The 17277-nt window shown below is 39.3% G+C and overlaps 1 protein-coding gene across 1 annotated transcript in view; it reads left to right on the forward strand.

Annotated features, from left to right (window-relative positions):
• The first annotated feature begins 1715 nt into the window (after positions 1-1715).
• TM9SF2 (transmembrane 9 superfamily member 2) overlaps positions 1716-17277 on the forward strand; it is a 57043-nt gene continuing 41481 nt past the window's right edge. Inside the window, exons 1-2 of the mRNA XM_059995700.1 lie at positions 1716-2077; positions 15641-15708. Coding sequence (XP_059851683.1) covers positions 1724-2077; positions 15641-15708 — 422 coding nt within the window. The 5' untranslated portion in view covers positions 1716-1723. The remainder of the gene's footprint in view (positions 2078-15640; positions 15709-17277) is intronic.

The raw sequence follows: 17277 nt of genomic DNA on the forward strand, positions 1-17277 counted from the left end.
AAAATAACTTTATGAAAGTTTAGTTTTATTTATTTATTAAATTTATTTATTCTTGGCTGCATTGGGTCTTCGTTGCTGCACGCGGGCTTTCTCTAGTTGTGGCGAGCGGGGGCTAGTCTTCGTTGCGGCGCGCAGGCTTCTCATTGTGGTGGCTTCTCTTGTGGCCGAGCACAGGCTCTAGGCTAGCGGGCTTCAGTAGTTGTGGCTCGCGGTCTCTAGAGCACAGGCTCAGTAGTTGTGGTGCTCCGGCTTAGTTGCTCTGCGGCATGTGGGATCTTCCCGGACCGGGGATCGACCCCCGTGTCCCCTGCACTGGCAAGCGGATTCTTAACTACTGCACCACCAAGGAAGTCCTGACTTGCCAATTCTTGAATTCTGAGCGGGAGGTAGTTCTGGGTTATGATTCCTTGCTTATGTACTCTAAGTTGGTGTCCTCTCTGCAGATTCGATTGAACTCTAAAGCTCAGAGGAATTGACTTTATAAAGACTGTTGCCCACCAGTCCAGTTCTACAAGGATCAAGCTATTCGCTACTGCAGTCGTGCATCAACAGTGCACCCTGAGGGGAATTCAGGATGGAGGAAAAAACAGGAATGTTCTGTGCTTTATATAGTGGCCCTGGATAAAGATGCATATCTAAGGAATAATTTCAGTGAACTCAGATTCTTGCATCTTCTCATACATACAAAAGCACTAAAACCTTTAACTTGAGATGTCTGTTTTCTGTGTTTAGCAGTAACCTTTTGATGTTGGCCTACCTGTTTTTTTCCAGCCAAAAAACTCCTATATATCCTGGCTCCTCCCTTACCTCTTCAGAACAGTTCCTCAGAGCTATCTGAGAGGTGGTCTCCTGTGCTATGGTCCTCAGTAAAGTCCCTGAATAAAATTTAACTCACATCTTTTATGTTGTGTGTTTTCCTTCGTCACGAAAAGCAAGTTTCTCCTTGAAAAATACTCAAAACGCACCACACAAACACACACAAGTACGTCTGTGCATATACAAACGGACATCGCATCACTTCAATAGGAAAAGTGACAGAAACTTGCCCAGGGATGATCATACCAGATTTCTATTTTGCTGGAACTACATTTCTCACTGGGCTCTCAGGTGTGCTCCTGTCTTCCTTTGCAAAGAAATGTCAATACTCCCTTCTCCTATTTGTCTACTCCCATTTTTCCCCTCACCTCATTTCCACTCACCTCTTTAAAGAGATCTTGTTTAGTCTATGCAAACAATCACTGTCCCACGCAAGAATGAGCCACCGCATCCAATGCTGGGAACCTGTCCGTGCACACACCTCTGAGTAGCTGTCTATTTGAAGATTTGTGACTAGTTCCTCCCCATTGGTTTCCTTATCCTGCACTCAACCGTCTCCCAAACTTCTTCCCTCCACCAACTCAGCGTTCATCAGCAAGTACTTTTTGGAGCACCACCTCTGTAATAGGGGCTGGTGTGCCTTGGGCACTGTAGTGAGGAAACCGGGGAAAACCGGGGCAAGGCAGCAAGCACGGGGCGCTGGGCAAGTGAGACGCTCCACGACGCCCCAAGGGGGCTCTAGATCGGAATTTGGAACAGGAACGGGAGGGCTGGACCCTCTCCCGCGGCAAACACCCCAGCCGACCAGCTGAAAACCTGGCAAGTGGATTTCCTCCACTCTCCCTCCCGGAAACTCCTCAGGGCGCTTGCAGCCGCTCTCACTGAGCATGTGCAGGCGGCGCTGCGCATGCTCCGTCGAGGTCCGCTTCGGTGTCTGTTGCGGAACCCGCGGTGTCTCCTAGCGCAACCGGAACTATCTGTGGCGGGGCCGGCCTGCCTCAGCTCCGGCGGACTGGTAGTCGTCGCCGAGCCTTCCCGTCCCTCCTTCCCTCTTCACACCCCGCGGCTCTGCTGCCGTTCCCCCGAAACAGCCGTTATGAGCGCGAGGCTGCCGGCGTCGTCTCCACCTCGGTGGCAGTTGCTGCTGTCGCTGCTCCTGCTGGGGGCGGCCCCGGGCCCGCGTCGGAGCGCAGCCTTCTACTTGCCCGGCCTGGCGCCAGTCAACTTCTGCGAGGAAGAAAAAAAGAGCGACGAGTGCAAGGTGGGTGCGGCCTGGCGGACCCCCCGGTGCACAGTCGGAGGAGGAAGCCTCCCTCTGCCGGGGGGGGCAGCCGGCGTCTCAGGGGAAGGGGGCGTAGCAGTGGGTGCGGTCGGGTGTCCCCAGAAGCGCGTGGGGTTGGCCGCGCTGTGGGGCGCAGGCTCTGGAACGGCCTCCGTACCGGCGTAGATTCTGGCGAATTCGGCGGGCCAGGTAGCACGAGCAGGTGGGTTCAGTTTTCCCGGAACAGGGACTGTGTGTGTATGGCGCTCGCTTGGCGTTGGAGGCGTGCAGGTCAGCGAGCGTTCCACGGGCGAGTGTCCGCTCACAGCCCCGTGTCCCGCCTCCACGGAAGGGGACGGCCAGGTCTTCCAGTAACTTGTAATTTCATTGCTTCCCGTTTTCTACTTTTCTGGAACCCTGATTGGTTATGAGGACTTGTTCTTTCTAGGACTTGGGTGTTTTTACCTCACGGTTAGCAGTCGCTTCCTTGTTTGTGGGATTTAACACCCAGAACCGCGTAAACTGCATTAATAAGGAGTTGCTGTGATGGTTGAGACAGTTAATGTCTACCATTTAAGTGTAAAAAAAGAAATTTAATATGCAAAAAATATGTAAGATCCCACTAGTTTCTCCGAGATTGTTTTAAACACTTAAAAGGAGCAGACAACAGGAGAAACCGGCGTTTTCTTCCTAGGGCAGATCTTGAAAACTTTGATCTCTTACCACCTTAAACTCAAGGTTTTCAGTTTAACCACTAGTAAAAGAGACGTAGGTAGAGTAACCTGCTTTTAGGTTATTAGGTAGAGGGCAGGAAAGTATACATACACAGTTATTTTAGGTTGCTAAAACTTACCCTTTGGGGTGCAAGAAACTCTTTGAAACCGTTAATACTTTTAACAGTTAGGATAATCGTTCAGCAAACTTTTACAATCTATAAGTAGGTTTATTTACTAAGCTTGGTTTTTTTAAGCTGGTGTTTATTTTATTACTGCTAGCTTTACAATAGTTGTGAATTTTGAGCTTATTTTAGGGCACTAAAGAAGCTATTAAACTTTTCATGGCATTTTACAGTTTCTGTTTAAAAACTTGGATTTCTAAAAATGTCTAAGGATCTTTCAGGTGTACTCACATCAACAGTTAGTGCTTGAATACTGTAACTCATACCTTGCAGTGCAAGAAATTTTCGCTCTTTGAGAGTTCTGACTGAAAGAAAATAGTGCTTCCAAGTGGAAGAGAGAGCTAGTCTCACAAGCACACAGGTTTTTCCATTAAATATTTTAGTAATCAGCCTTTAAAGCTTAGTATTTGGTCTTTAAATTTAAATTTAACAGCAATCGTATATTGTCTAACTAGTGCCTTAGACACAAAAAAGATATTCCTGTCTCCTAGGAACCTCAAAGATCATAAGCTTATGACAGATTATCAAAATCTGATATGTTATAATAGATGGCTGTCCAAAGTGCACTAAAACACAAATGAGGAAACATCTGCGGATTGGAGTCTTCAGGGAAAGCTACAGAGAGGAAGTGACATTTGAGATGGACTTCAGACATGAGTATGAGTGAAATTTACAGGTGGTCTGCTAGTTAGATAATTTTGTTTCCTCAACAGGTCCTTCTTTAGGTAGTTCCTTTTAGTTAACTTTTGATTAATTTCAGGGAGTCCTTTTGGATTTTTAGTTTTTACAAGTATAGGGATGAAACAGGCAAGACAGATCATTTTTCTGAAGTGTTTGGATTTCATCTTTGTTGCCAGCTGCTTTCACATCTTGGTCAGTGGAAACAGATCTTAGACCAGTAGAAAGAGGCACTTTTAGCAGTTTTCCCCTAGAATTTGACTAACTGGTGTAGGGAATTTGAAGTACACTTTAATATTTCTTCTCTTTGCTTCTCAAAGGAGAAAAACAGTAAACAGTTTAAATTTTCATTACTTCAATCAGGGTATTAATATTTTTTTTCTCATCCATTCCATATTTGTTAAGGAAGACAGTCTTGTCTACACTGTCAGAAAAGTTGAAAGGACTTATTTTAAAAATTGGAAGTGGGAGTTGTGAAATGGGAATAATTATTTCCAGAGATGCTTTTAGGTTCGGGAATCAGGAGTTGGATGAATTGGGTAGGTCATTGATACTATTTCTATCAGTTTTTCCATCTGTAAGATAGAGATAATCATATTTGCTTACTATATATTCCCCTTGAAAGATATTTTGCCCTTCCTGGAGGGAAAGTACAATATTTATTGTTGCAATATTATACAATATTCATAAGTGTAAAGATGAACCAAGTTTATTTTCAGCATAAGTGTAATTTATGGAGTATAGTCTTTACATATCCTGTGAAGTCCATGTCCTGTATTTAGCTCACCATGTATATTGAGAGACAATCAAAAGAACCCTGAGGATTTGGTCATTTTCTCCTCTCAAAATTATTTTATGTTCAATTTACTGGCATAGAAACAGTAGTCCAGTGAACATACAGTCATATTCATATTCCTTTAACTTCTGATTTATGATCTTCATTAGCCTTAATAAACAGTGTGACTGTGTTCTGTGCCTTTTTTTCTTTAGCTTGCTGTCATTACAGGTACATTTGAATGTCAACATAGTGCACATTTTCATTGGCTATACAGTATTTCATTGTAGTATTACAATACTATGGTTTGCTGAGCTGTTTCTTGCTTGTAGGGCATCTAGATTGGTCCCGATTTTTCTATATTGTAAATAACTTTGCTAGAATGTATTTAGCAGGAATTCATTGCATATTCACAAATTACTAGGTCAAAGGCAAGAAGCAATTTTATAGCTCTATTTAATACCACCAGGTTTCTTTGAAGAAAGGTAGGTTTGATTTACAATGCCATTAGCTGAATGATTCCATGTGTCTTCACAGTATTTTATAGTTTTTATTTATCAAGTTAATAGCTATGTGATGGTACCTAAACATTTTTTAATGCTGCATTGCTTTTGAGGTTTCTCTGTCTTTCAATTCTCTTATTTGTCTTATTTTGTTAGTTTTTCAAACCACAGTATTAAAGAATTGAACCATGGTATTCCTTTCTGCTAGCATTTTCGTTTCTTAAGCTCAGGGGATAATATGTTGACTGCAGTAAGTAGAGTAAGCCTTGGTCAGAAGTGAATAGCTAAATGTGAAGTTACCTTTAGATTGAGTCTTAAGTGTGCTAAGTGGCATTCTAATGGCTGATAACTGAAGATTAGTGAGCAGTTCACCCTTGCTGCTTTTAACTTTCAAGCAATTATGTAATGGCTTGTCAACATGAACAACTAACTATAGAAAACATTTGCCACTTTTTTACTGTTTGATGATGTGTGTGCATGGACAGATCATGTTCTTAGATGAAAGAGTAAGATTTTCTTTCCTGTCCAGTAAGGAAAATGACCAAATATACCCCCCTGGTGTTTAAAAAAAAAAAAGTTTAAATGGATTAGTTTAACAACTTTTTTATAAAAAAGAAAATCAGAATCACACTTTTAAATTTCCTTCATCAGTAGTTACTTTTAGAAGCTTTTAACAAATTCTGTGTCTATTATTTTGGGAGCAGTTGCCTATAAATATGGAATTAGTCAAATTTAAGAAAACGGTTCTAAATGTTGCTCTGAACAAACACAAGAATGAATGTATTATTTACCTGTTTTAACTTGACCATAGAGATTTTGAAGATTTTGAAATATTTAAAGAAAAAATATAATTTACATGTGTACCTAACAATATAATTGGTATATATTTATTGATATTTAGTTTCATGTTTTTTGTTTGTTTGTTTGTTTTTTGCGGTAAGCGGGCCTCTCACTGTTGTGGCCAGGCGGACTCTCAACCACTGCGCCACCAGGGAAGCCCCATAGTTTTTTTCTGGAAGAAGAGCATTGATTCTTAGCTACTGGAAAGTAATCAGTGTGTGAGGGTTACTGATATTGTTTCAGGTATGAAATCTGGCATTGGAAAGAATGACTTTGGATAAATTCACGTTCCAACGATTGTTCTTTGTTCCTGTGAAAAAGTACATGGAACTGAGTTAGAAGGTTTGCATTCAGAAATTAAATTTTCGAATAAAACTATTTTAAAACTGTGATCGTTCATTATAGTGGATGTGAGAGCTAGGATTAGGAAAGCAAGCGTTGTTGATACAGATAAAGTACTGTCCTACTGCTCTCTACAAAGGGAAGCCCTTTTCAAGAGGTGTGTTCTTGAACATCTGAAACAAAACCACAGACAGGTGCTCCACATGCAGACACACCTAAGTTCTAGAAACTGGTTTGAGCTCAGTCAGCCTTAGAGCCCAGTTCCCCAAACCCCTACTTCTATTCTTCCTTGCAGTTTTCTATTGCAGTGTCCTCGTAGTAAATGTTGTACTGTAGTTAATTGTAGCTACCTAAATATACGCACTCTACAAAGCCATTGGCTATTGCCATGAAAATTAACTAAGTGTTGATGAAAGGCTTTGTAAGAAATTTGTGAAATATATTTTTCTTTGTTCTTCTTACTCTCACCTTTCATACCTATTTAGTGCCCTTTGCTAATAACAGTGATAGAAACTACAATTTGTGTACTTTACGTGTGCCAGTTATATATTAATCTTAGTTAATCCTCCAACAATCCTGTGGTTTTTAGATGGGGAAACTGAAGCTGGGTAGGATGCAGTACCCTCTCAAGCAAACATACCTCATAAGTAGCGAAGCTAAGATGCAACTCCAGGAGTGTCTGAGTCCGAAGTCTAGGCTCTTCACCACATTGGGGTACTCCTGGATCTTCTAGGCTGAGCGCCGTACCTCTTCTCCTGCCCTGTCCTGCAGATCCTGGGCTGCTTGTAATCCTGGACTTGCAGTTATTGCAGTTACAACAAAAAGCTCTTTACCTATGTCATCAGTTTTTAACCAGTCACATTTTATGTTTATTCCTTTCTTTGATACAGTTTAAAGTTGAAATTTTATTTTTTGATGGGAGGTGGAGGAAGAACCTTAATATCTAGGAGATCAGCTTCTGGGCATTGTTGGTCAGGTAACTCGAAGCTCATGAACATCCATTTGTGAGTTCCAGCATTTCTATTGGGATTTTAAAATTATATCTGAGCTAAGGTTTTCCTTCTTTGGACTTTTTCCCACTGTGGGCTTCTCCAATATTAAAGTAATGGAAGCTTCCATAGTTTTCCTTTTCTATGGCTGTACCTTGGTATCTCAGACACTTTTGTGACTAGTCACTTGCTTTGATCCTTGTACAAAGTCACATTTCTTCACTGAGATTTCTTTCTACCTTGAAAAACAGTTGTACGTGTCGGTTGGGACATACATGATGGCAGTCGTAAAAGCAGAATCAAAACAAAGGAACAAGGAAATGGGGGGAAATGCAGTACTATAGCATGGCATGCTTTGAAGTAATAAAATAGCGTGTAGTTGTGACCAAAGTTGGGATCAGAAGTAGAGTGGGCAGTTGGGGACTAGAAATAAAATTGTACATTTGGGAGGAGAAGGATTTAGAAGGGAGATGATAGAACTCTAAATTAATTAAAAGCATTTCCGTAAAAGGTTTCTTAGGGTGGTATTGTAATCATTCTTGTTTCGTCTATGTCTTGCTTTAGAATTTACAGTCTTGCTTTAGGATTAATCTGTACCTTTCTTAAAATGGTTAATGTCACAACTTTTCATGCTTGTAATAACTCATTTTGGGACAGTTGAAAGTGGGAATGTGAAGAAAGTAACCTTTAAGGCTCTTTTGAGTCATGTAAGTGATATCTTGGAGTTGGCTATCTCCAGAAGGAGATGCACGTAATTAACTCTTGGATGGAAGATGTTTAGAATGGAAAATGACCTTAAAGTTAATCAAATATTGCTCTCTTACAGCGATTGCTATTTTAATAAGAAAACTAAATCCCACTAGCTACCCTAGGAACACATAAATAGCTTTGCCACTTTTCCCTTTTACTTCCTTGAATGTGTGCCCTATCTCCGCATCTGGATTATGAATTCTTTGAAAGGCAGCCATTCATGGGTTTTATATTATTATGGCATTCACGGTTTCTAGTACAGGACATTATGGGCTTTGAATAAATGTGTTGATTGAATGAATTTCCCATGGTTTTTCAGGGTTTTTTGTTGTGAATCTTCCTGGGTTTTCACATATATTGCAAATTCTATTTCCCCCTATTTATTACTTCTTTTGAAGTCATCTTTCCTGCTTCTAACATCTCCCACACTAAACTTTACTCTTTAGTCTTTATTTCTTATTGCTTTGATTTGGCTTCTGTCACTTCATAATATGACTAAAGTCTACTCTCATCTTTAAAGCCTTTTCTTTTTCCAACTTTTAATTGTGACAATTTTCAAAATTCAAAAAAGTTGAAAGAATAGTATAATGATCACTGTATATCCACCTAGACCCTTAGAGCCAACAGTTGTTTATGTTTTCTTCTATTTGTTTTATCTGTGTGTATATTTATATTTTTTAGGGACGAATGTCATGTTTGTAACATACTTTTGCCCTTCATGAAACCACATAAACTCACTAGCAGTCTCATTTCCTTTCTTCTTTCTTGTTTTTAACATTTGTCCTACTGTCATATTACGAGGATCTCGTAATATTATTTTTATAATACTTATAATATTTTTGAAATTTTCCTCTTTCACTATAAGGGTCAATATTTAAAAGAGTGTTGTAAATGTAGCATATTTACAAATACATTGTAAATTGTTCTATTCTGTGTTAAATTTATCAGTTTAAATTTACAATTCTTAGCATGTTTTAAATGAGATAAATATTAAATTTTCAAATTCGCACAGTTTAAAAAAGGAAGAATGAATGAAAGTGCTACAGAAATAGCCAAAATGAACTGAATATCCAAGGTGTGTTTTGATTAGTTCACCAAGCGACGGAAAAAGGTCCACAATTTAGTGGTGATATCTATGATGGACCAACTTTCCTGTAAAAGTAAGTGTGGAAAAGTGTCAGAAGAGACTGGAAGGAAGAAAAGTGGAGGACTGAGAGCAGCAAAAATTAAAAGTGGTAGCAGCAGTTGAGTTTACTCACTTTTTTGAGCCAGCAGTCCAGTTTTTGAACTTATTTGTCTTAAAGTAGAGCAAGTAATCCCTAGCTTATAAGGTTACTATGAGAATTGTGCTTGATAATTATTATCTTCCCCTTCCCTAGACTGATAGCCAAGAAGGGAGTAATGAAGAGGCATAAACAGTAGATCAGAAGCCACTGTCCTTAGTGTCCTTTAATGGGAGGGAGGAAGGAGGGTCTCTCACAGAAACCCTCAAGGTTATCCTTATACTAATACATATTTGGATTGAGGAAGGTCCAGCTTCTCTAAAATAATAGGTAATAATAGCTATCTTTATCTAGCTTATAGTTAAACATTTAACTTATAGTTATTGTGTGCCAACTATAAACCAGCTTCTATATCGTTTCTGTTTTATTATTACGTCATTTATTCCTCACATTCAAAATTACTTGCCCATAAGCACATATTTATTAGCAATAGACCTAGGATTTGAAATGAACCCAGCAGTCTGACTCTGTTCTCCCTCCAAACTGAAGTTGTGTTCTCTGTTTATATGCTGTGTGTGTTAAAATTAGTTTTGTTTTTAGGTCAAAGATAATGTGAGAAGAATTGTTTTTGAATTTTGCTGTCAATATTTTGGAAAATTTTGTGGACAGACCTTGATAATTGTAGACATCCTTGTAAATCACACAGGAAGGCTGAAACATGCTTCTTCAGTGACGTTAACATTTTTGTTACTAGGAGTAGAATTTGAAGCTACTTCACCAGATCAGGAAAAGTTGATAGATACGGTAAATTTAATGGGGAGTTGATAGTAGACAAAATGCCAAGTGTGAGAAGGATAAAAACTAATAATGTACAAATAAGAAAATAGGGAGGGAGGGTGTGTGGATCTTTGGGCTATAGACTGAAATGGAATAAGTGTAATAATCAGTTTAAATGATACTAAATTATATAATCAGAAGACTAGCATGGTGTCTAAAAGAGAAATTTTCCTGGCTTCTAGAGTTTGCTTCAGAGACTTAAAGTAGACTTAGAGGGAGCCAGTGAATTTGATGTCTAAAGTTTTGACAAGATTGTTTTTTAAAAAGGTTAAATTGGAATTTCAAGTGGTATGGGTTAGCTTAAGGGCGAGCGGAGGTAGGGAATAAACCATGGGGAATAGTAAAAATGGAGACAGACTTCCAGAAGTCCCTGAGGCTAATTTGGATCTTAAATTTAGCAAAAAGAATGAATGTGAAATGTTTTAATTAGCTAGTAGTATTAAACTCTTGTATCAACATAATATAAAGCCACTGGGAATATACTTCCAGAAGCTCTCTTAAAGTTATATGAGAGAACAAAAGGTAGTAAATTAATTTGGTCATGGACAAGTTAAAGTATATTTGAAGAAAAAGTTAACAATTATATATTTGAGGTGATGAACTTTAAACTATCAGTTACAGAACATTGGAAAGAGATGAAGAGTGTCATTGAAGAATTTATGCTTTTGGCCAAAAAGGCTAATGAAAAGTAACAATGTCATTCTATACATATATGAAGCTTTGATGTCTATACCTTGAATTCTGCCTGTAATTCTCAGTGCTATACCTTTTAAGAAAGATGTGAGAGTAGGGCAAGGTCCCGAGAAAAGCAGCTGGCATGATCAAGGAGATAGATGATTCAAAAGATTAAGACCTTTCCATTTTGAAAGATTAAGACTCAAAGGAGAGATGAGAGAAGTCAGAAAATGAGAATACGGTTTTCCTTCAATCTTACAATCCTATAGCTAAGAGATGTACCATGAAACTTCAGAGAGAACATCATAGGCTAAGCAAAAATTCTTGCCTCATCCATTGGGTAGAAATGGAAGAAACTTTTACCCTAAATTTATATGCTCCTCAACAGTGTCCTAAAAATTTTTTTTAAATGGCATCAAATCTCTGAACCTTTTGCCCTGTTTTGGGTTTCCAAAGATATGAATTTAAAGAACATTGAACAATACCTAGTAAACAGAGCTCAAGGATGAACTAGGAGTCCAGTCAAGCTTGCTGTCTGTTTTGTAGGGTCCTCAATCTAAGAACTGTGTTTACATTTTTAAGTGATTAGAAAAAAATTAGAAGAAGAAGAATATTTAGGGATGAGTGAAAATTACATGAAAATCAAATTTCAATCCCCATAAATAGTTTTATTGGGCTACAGCTGGGCTCATTCACTTATGTAATGTTTGTGGCTGCTTTTGTTCTACAACGGCAGAGACTGCTTGTCCAGCAAAGCCTAAAATATTTACTCTCTGGCCCTTTAAGAAAAAAATTTGCCAACCTCTGGGATAGACTAACATTCGAGTTATTTTTCCAAGTAAAGGGAAGATTGCAATGACCAGAGTAAAATATTAAGTATATGAAGAGGGTTTATAAAGGGTACTAAGCAGCATTTTATTCTTTTCCATTACTGTGCTGTCCCATATAGAAGCCATTAGACGCCTGTGACTATTTTTTTAAAATAAATTTATTTATTTTATTTATTTATTTTTGGCTGCATTGGGTCTTCGTTGCTGCGTGTGGGCTTTCTCTGGTTGTGGTGAGCAGGGACTACTCTTCCTTGTGGTGTGTGGGCTTCTCACTGCGGTGGCTTCCCTTGTTGCGGACCACAGGCTCTAGGCTTGCAGGCTTCAGTAGTTGTGGCTCGTGGGCTGCTCAGTAGTTTTGGCACACGGGCTTAGTTGCTCCGTGGCAAGTGGGATCTTCCCGGAGCAGGGCTCGAACCCGTGTCCCCTGCATTGGCAGGCGGATTCTTAACCACTGTGCCACCAGGGAAGTCCTCCTGTGACTTTTTTTTTTTTTTTTTTTTTTTTTTGGTGGTACGCGGGCCTCTCACTGCTGTGGCCTCTCCCGTTGCGGAGCACAGGTTCCGGACGCGCAGGTTCAGCGGCCACGGCTCATGGGCCCAGCTGCTCCGCGGCATGTGGGATCTTCCCGGATCGGGGCACAAACCCGTATCCCCTGCATCGGCAGGCGGATTTGCAACCACTGTGCCACCAGGGAAGCCCCTGTGACTTTTTAAATGTAAAATTAAATAAAAATTTAAATTCAGATCTTCAGCCACACTGACCACGTTTCAAGTGACTAATGGCCCCGTGTGGCTAGTGGCTACTGTATTTGACAGAGCAGATAGAGTATTTTCATTGCTTGAAGTTCTACTGGACATTGCTGCAAAATAGTAAATACTTACATAGTACTTTGTGACAGGCACTGTTCTCGACTCTTCTCAAAAACCAGTTGCAACAGGAATTATTATTACCTCCATTCTACAAATGAGAAAACCAAGGCACAGGGAAGTGAAGAAACTTCCCCAAGATCACACAGCTAGTAAATGTCAGAGCCAGGATTTAAACCCAGGCAGCCTAGCTTCAGAGTCTGTGTTCTTAATCTCTTTGTACTGAGAGTAAGGAATATGCTTAATTGTGGCACAAGGGAGTTGGCTTATGTGATGAAAATGTGGATCTGTGGATTTTGAGACTCAAAACATAGAAAGTTGTGTAGAGTATAATAGGTGCATTCCTCCCTAGAAAGAAATCTAAAGATGTGAACTGGATTAGCTTTTTAGGAACTTTCAGTCTTCATTAAGATACATTAAATAGGGCTTCCCTGGTGGCGCAGTGGTTGAGAGTCTGCCTGCCGATGCAGGGGACACGGGTTCGTGCCCTGGTCCGGGAAGATCCCACATGCCGCGGAGCGGCTGGGCCCGTGAGCCATGGCCGCTGAGCCTGCGCGTCCGGAGCCTGTGCTCCGCAACGGGAGAGGCCACACGGTGAGAGGCCCGCGTACCGCAAAAAAAAAAAAAAAAAAAAAGATACATTAAATAGAGCGCTTGGATTCTGGTATATCTTCATAGCAGTGTTGACCCCTTATAATTAGTGAAAATTGTTTTGGCAGAGTAAGCTATCAACGGGGAATTTTGCCTTCACAACAGTTATATAAGTTTGTGATAATTACTCAAGCATTCTGTAAGCTTAAATATCATGTCCCATTATCTTCTTAGTCAGAAAGACCAGTGATATAGTCTTCAATATTTTGTACAAGGAGACACAGTTAAACTTTTTTTTGTGTTTGAGACAGTGTTACCATTGAGTTGTCATTTTATTTCAGTACGGGTTTAGGGGTTTTATGTGTGTTTTCAGTACCGTGTACAAAGGCTAATGCCTTCCATTGTGTATCATGAATATTGGATGGACATTTTAGTGGATGAGCAGTGTAGTTTAGGCATTCCCTGTTCTGAATATCATTAAATTTATTTGGTTTCCTTTATTTAACAAATACATAGCACTTCATGTATTAGGCACTGTTTGACATACTTTATAAATGTTAACTCATTTAATCCTTATACCTCTGTGAGGTAGTTACTGTTATCCCCATTTTGCAGATAAAGAAACTGAAGCACCCATGAGGAAACTGAGATGCTAAATAATTTGACCAAGTGTAAGTGGTAGAGCTGGGATTTGAACCCAGGCAAACTGGCCCCAGAGGTCGTCTTTTGCCCACTGTGTTTTGCTGTTTTTCAAATGACAGTGTATTATTAGTTTTTGTACATTGAACATTTTGTCTCACTTTTGGGGTATTAACAGGTATAGAGGACTGCTGACAGCACTAGTAAATGAGATCAAAATGGCAAATGTGGCTTTATGCTCTTCCAGGTAGCCTCAGATCAGAGTCCAGAGGCAGCCATAGTGATCTAACCCTGTAAAATACAGGTAAACAGCTCCTATTTAATTGTTTTTGGTTAGTACCAAAAGTACTTCAGGGCACAGATTACTTACTGACATTTTCATCTGAAGAATTCTGTATTGAGTAGCAATGAGCCCCTATTGGGAGAGCGGGTACCTGGGTACAAGTTCCTTTGGAACTTCAAATATACGTTGAAGAAATCCTGGGAGCTTCAGTAGGAAGGTGTGGCTTTGAGTTAACCCATGTTTCCTAGGAAGTTGATACAGCTTTTCTCCCTCTCCTCTGTTGTTGAATTTGATTTGGTCTTTATGAATTTCTTCTCTGTTACTACCTTTGTAGTTAAGCATTCTCAAATTGATCAAAGCAGTCCTCCAGAATTAAACCGTGTTGTCATTGTCTGTCTCCTGTCTGCTTAAGAGCATGAGATTGTGTTTCTAGTACAATTGATCTAGAAATTTCTTACCTACCTGGCAACATTTCTTTTTTTTTAATGGTCCCATGGTGTTTAATAGCTAATTTACTATCAACAGGCATACTACAATATGTTTCTAGTCTTTTAATGAACAAGTCTGCAGTATACATTCTTATACATGATCTCTTGTGCACACATGATTTTATTCCTAGGAGATAAGTTCTCATAAGTAGGATTGCTGGGTGGAAGAATGCATGTATTTTGCTTTCCGAAAGGCTGTAACCACTTCACATTTCAAAGAGCCACAGGTGATATAGCTTTTGAAAACTTTTAGCCAGAGTTTAGTGGTCTCATATTGAATTTAATCGCAGATGTGTCTCAAATTCATATCTCCAGATTTTTTTTCTGAATGCCATGACTGTTTATCCTTCTACACTTAGGTATCTCAAAGGCACTTCAAACAAAACATGTCTAAAGACAAACTCATGATCTCTCCCCTCAAACCTAATCCTCTTCCAATGTCCCTTTTGTTACTTGTCAAAATCAGAAAATTAAAGCATCTCTTGTCTTTAAACTTAGGGCGTGTGTTATCTTTACTCTCACATAAAACCAATCAGTCCTATCAAATTTATTTTCAGAATATTTCTTGGATGCATCCATTTCTCTTTTTCTTCTTCTTGACAGCATTCCTTGAATGCTGGGAGGATGTTTTGTGGGGTTTTTTTAATTTATTTATTTATTTTTGGCTGCATTGGGTCTTCGTTGGTGCGCACGGGCTTTCTCTACTTGCGGCGAGCAGGGGCTACTCTTTGTTGCCGTGTGCAGGCTTCTCATTGTGGTGACTTCTCTTGCTGCGGAGCACGGGCTCTAGGCACTCGCGCTTCAGTAGTTGTGGCTTGCGGGCTCTAGAGCGCAGGCTCAGTAGTTGTGGCGCACAGTCTTAGTTGCTCCACGGCGTGTGGGATCTTCTTGGACCAGGGCTCGAACCCGTGTCCCCTGCATTGGCAGGCGGATTCTTAACCACTGCGCCACCAGGGAAGCCCCGAGAATGTTTTTTTAAAACTGTTTAAAAATAAAAATTATCTTTGTGCTGCAGAATGAAATACTGAATTTGAAAACCAGATTTTTAAAAGCAATCTATATTGATGTAGTGAGTGATACCTTATTTAATTTAAATACTTATTTAATGTTTTAGAAATTTTTAGAACTTAAAGCATTTAGAAACTATTGGAGACATTTGCAACTGAAAATTATTTTATTGTAATTTAAATGCATATAAATCTACTCAGTGAATGGATTTATAAGTAATTCTTTAAAGTGAGTTGGATATCATAAAATTTCTCATTTCAAAAGTCAAATTCCTTTTTAATGCTAGGCATGACCTAAGTTTTGGTCTCTAGTTGTTTATATTCTAATTCTGTGTTTCTTCATTTTCAGGCTGAAATAGAACTATTTGTGAACAGGCTTGACTCAGTGGAATCTGTTCTTCCTTATGAATATACAGCGTAAGTTTTTCAGCTTGGTTTTTATATGAAATTTTATGACTCATCAGAATTTTGTACATTTAGAACTTTTACTTTCTCCACAGTTATGGATAAATTCATATGCATTTAAAAAATGTACAGGGCCTGAAAACATTTTTAAAAGGGGTATTGTTTATTTCTAAGGTAGGGTTAAAATGTGAAATGTGATCTGTTGATGTCACTTTGCAATGCAACAGAAGCACCAACGAAAACAATGAATTCCTTTTTTTACCTGACTGGACAAATAGCCATTTTGTTTTAATTTTTTTGATTATTAAAAAACCCACATAGTTTTCAACAAAATCCATATGTCCCACATAATCAGTCCCCAGAAATAACTGCTTTGTTGTCTGCCGCCTGCATTTTTTCTCTGCTTATTCTAACATACACAACCACATTTATACATTTTTTAAAAAATTTATTTATTTTTGGCTGTATTGGGTCTTCGTTGCTGTGTGTGGGCTTTCTCTAGTTGTAGCAAGCGGGGGCTACTCTTCGTTGCGGTGCGCGGGCTTCTCATTTCAGTGGCTTCTCTCATTGTGGAGCATGGGCGCTAGGCGCACGGGCTTCAGTAGTTGCAGCACGCGGGCTCAGTAGTTGTGGCTCATGAGCTTAGTTGCTCCGCGACATGTGGGATCTTCCCGGACCAGGGATCAAACCCGTGTCCCCTGCGTTGGCAGGCAGATTCTCAATCACTGTGCCACGGGGGAAGCCCCATTTTTCTTTTAAATGAAAGCAGGTTTATATATTTTATTTGCACCTTGTTTTTCTCACTGAATCTGTTTGGACATCTTTTCTATATTAATACACAGCTACCTCGGTCTTTTTAGTAGCTGTTTATTATCCCTTTGTAGAGATCATATAGAGTCTGTGTATGATTTGTTTCACTAATTCTCTATTTATGAGCATTTCATTATTTCCATTTTTTGATATTATAAAAAATGCTGCATAAATATCCTTTGTTCATTTGAGCACTATATTCTATATTGGGTATAAAATACGTTCCTAAATTTTAGTTGGCTTCTAAATTTCTCTGGTATCTAAGAGTTTTGAAAGAAAATATGTTTACTGTAGAAAACACACACAAAAAGTTTGGCTATCCTACAAGAATCCATGTGCCTAAACGTGTAAGAAGAGAATACAAATTTCATGAATGAATGGACCATAATTTATGTAACTTTGGAGACTTTTTCTAGTTTTTGTTTTGTTAAATAAACAAATCTCTCTCCTTAAATCTTTGTGGCTATTCTTGGGAAAACTCAGTGAATCTCTTATATCCAGTAGATGGAGAATCTTCATTTGGGGACTTCCAGCCCCAGTTTTTTATCACCCAAGATTCATCTTCCTCTTAGGGATCTAACTGGTCTGTAGCCATCACTGTGCCGGTCTCAACCATAGTGACCATGGTGAGCACAGAACTGCCCTTTAATATTCTATAGCAAGGCTGAAATTAGGCTGTAACGTTCAAACAAAACTTTATGAAAACTTGGTTAGTAATACAAGGAAATTATAGCACAGAGAGAAGCTTACAGCTGCCTGGTTATGGCTTCT

The sequence above is a fragment of the Delphinus delphis genome, chromosome 18 (genome assembly GCF_949987515.2).
Source record: "Delphinus delphis chromosome 18, mDelDel1.2, whole genome shotgun sequence".
In the NCBI taxonomy this organism is placed as follows: domain Eukaryota; kingdom Metazoa; phylum Chordata; class Mammalia; order Artiodactyla; family Delphinidae; genus Delphinus; species Delphinus delphis.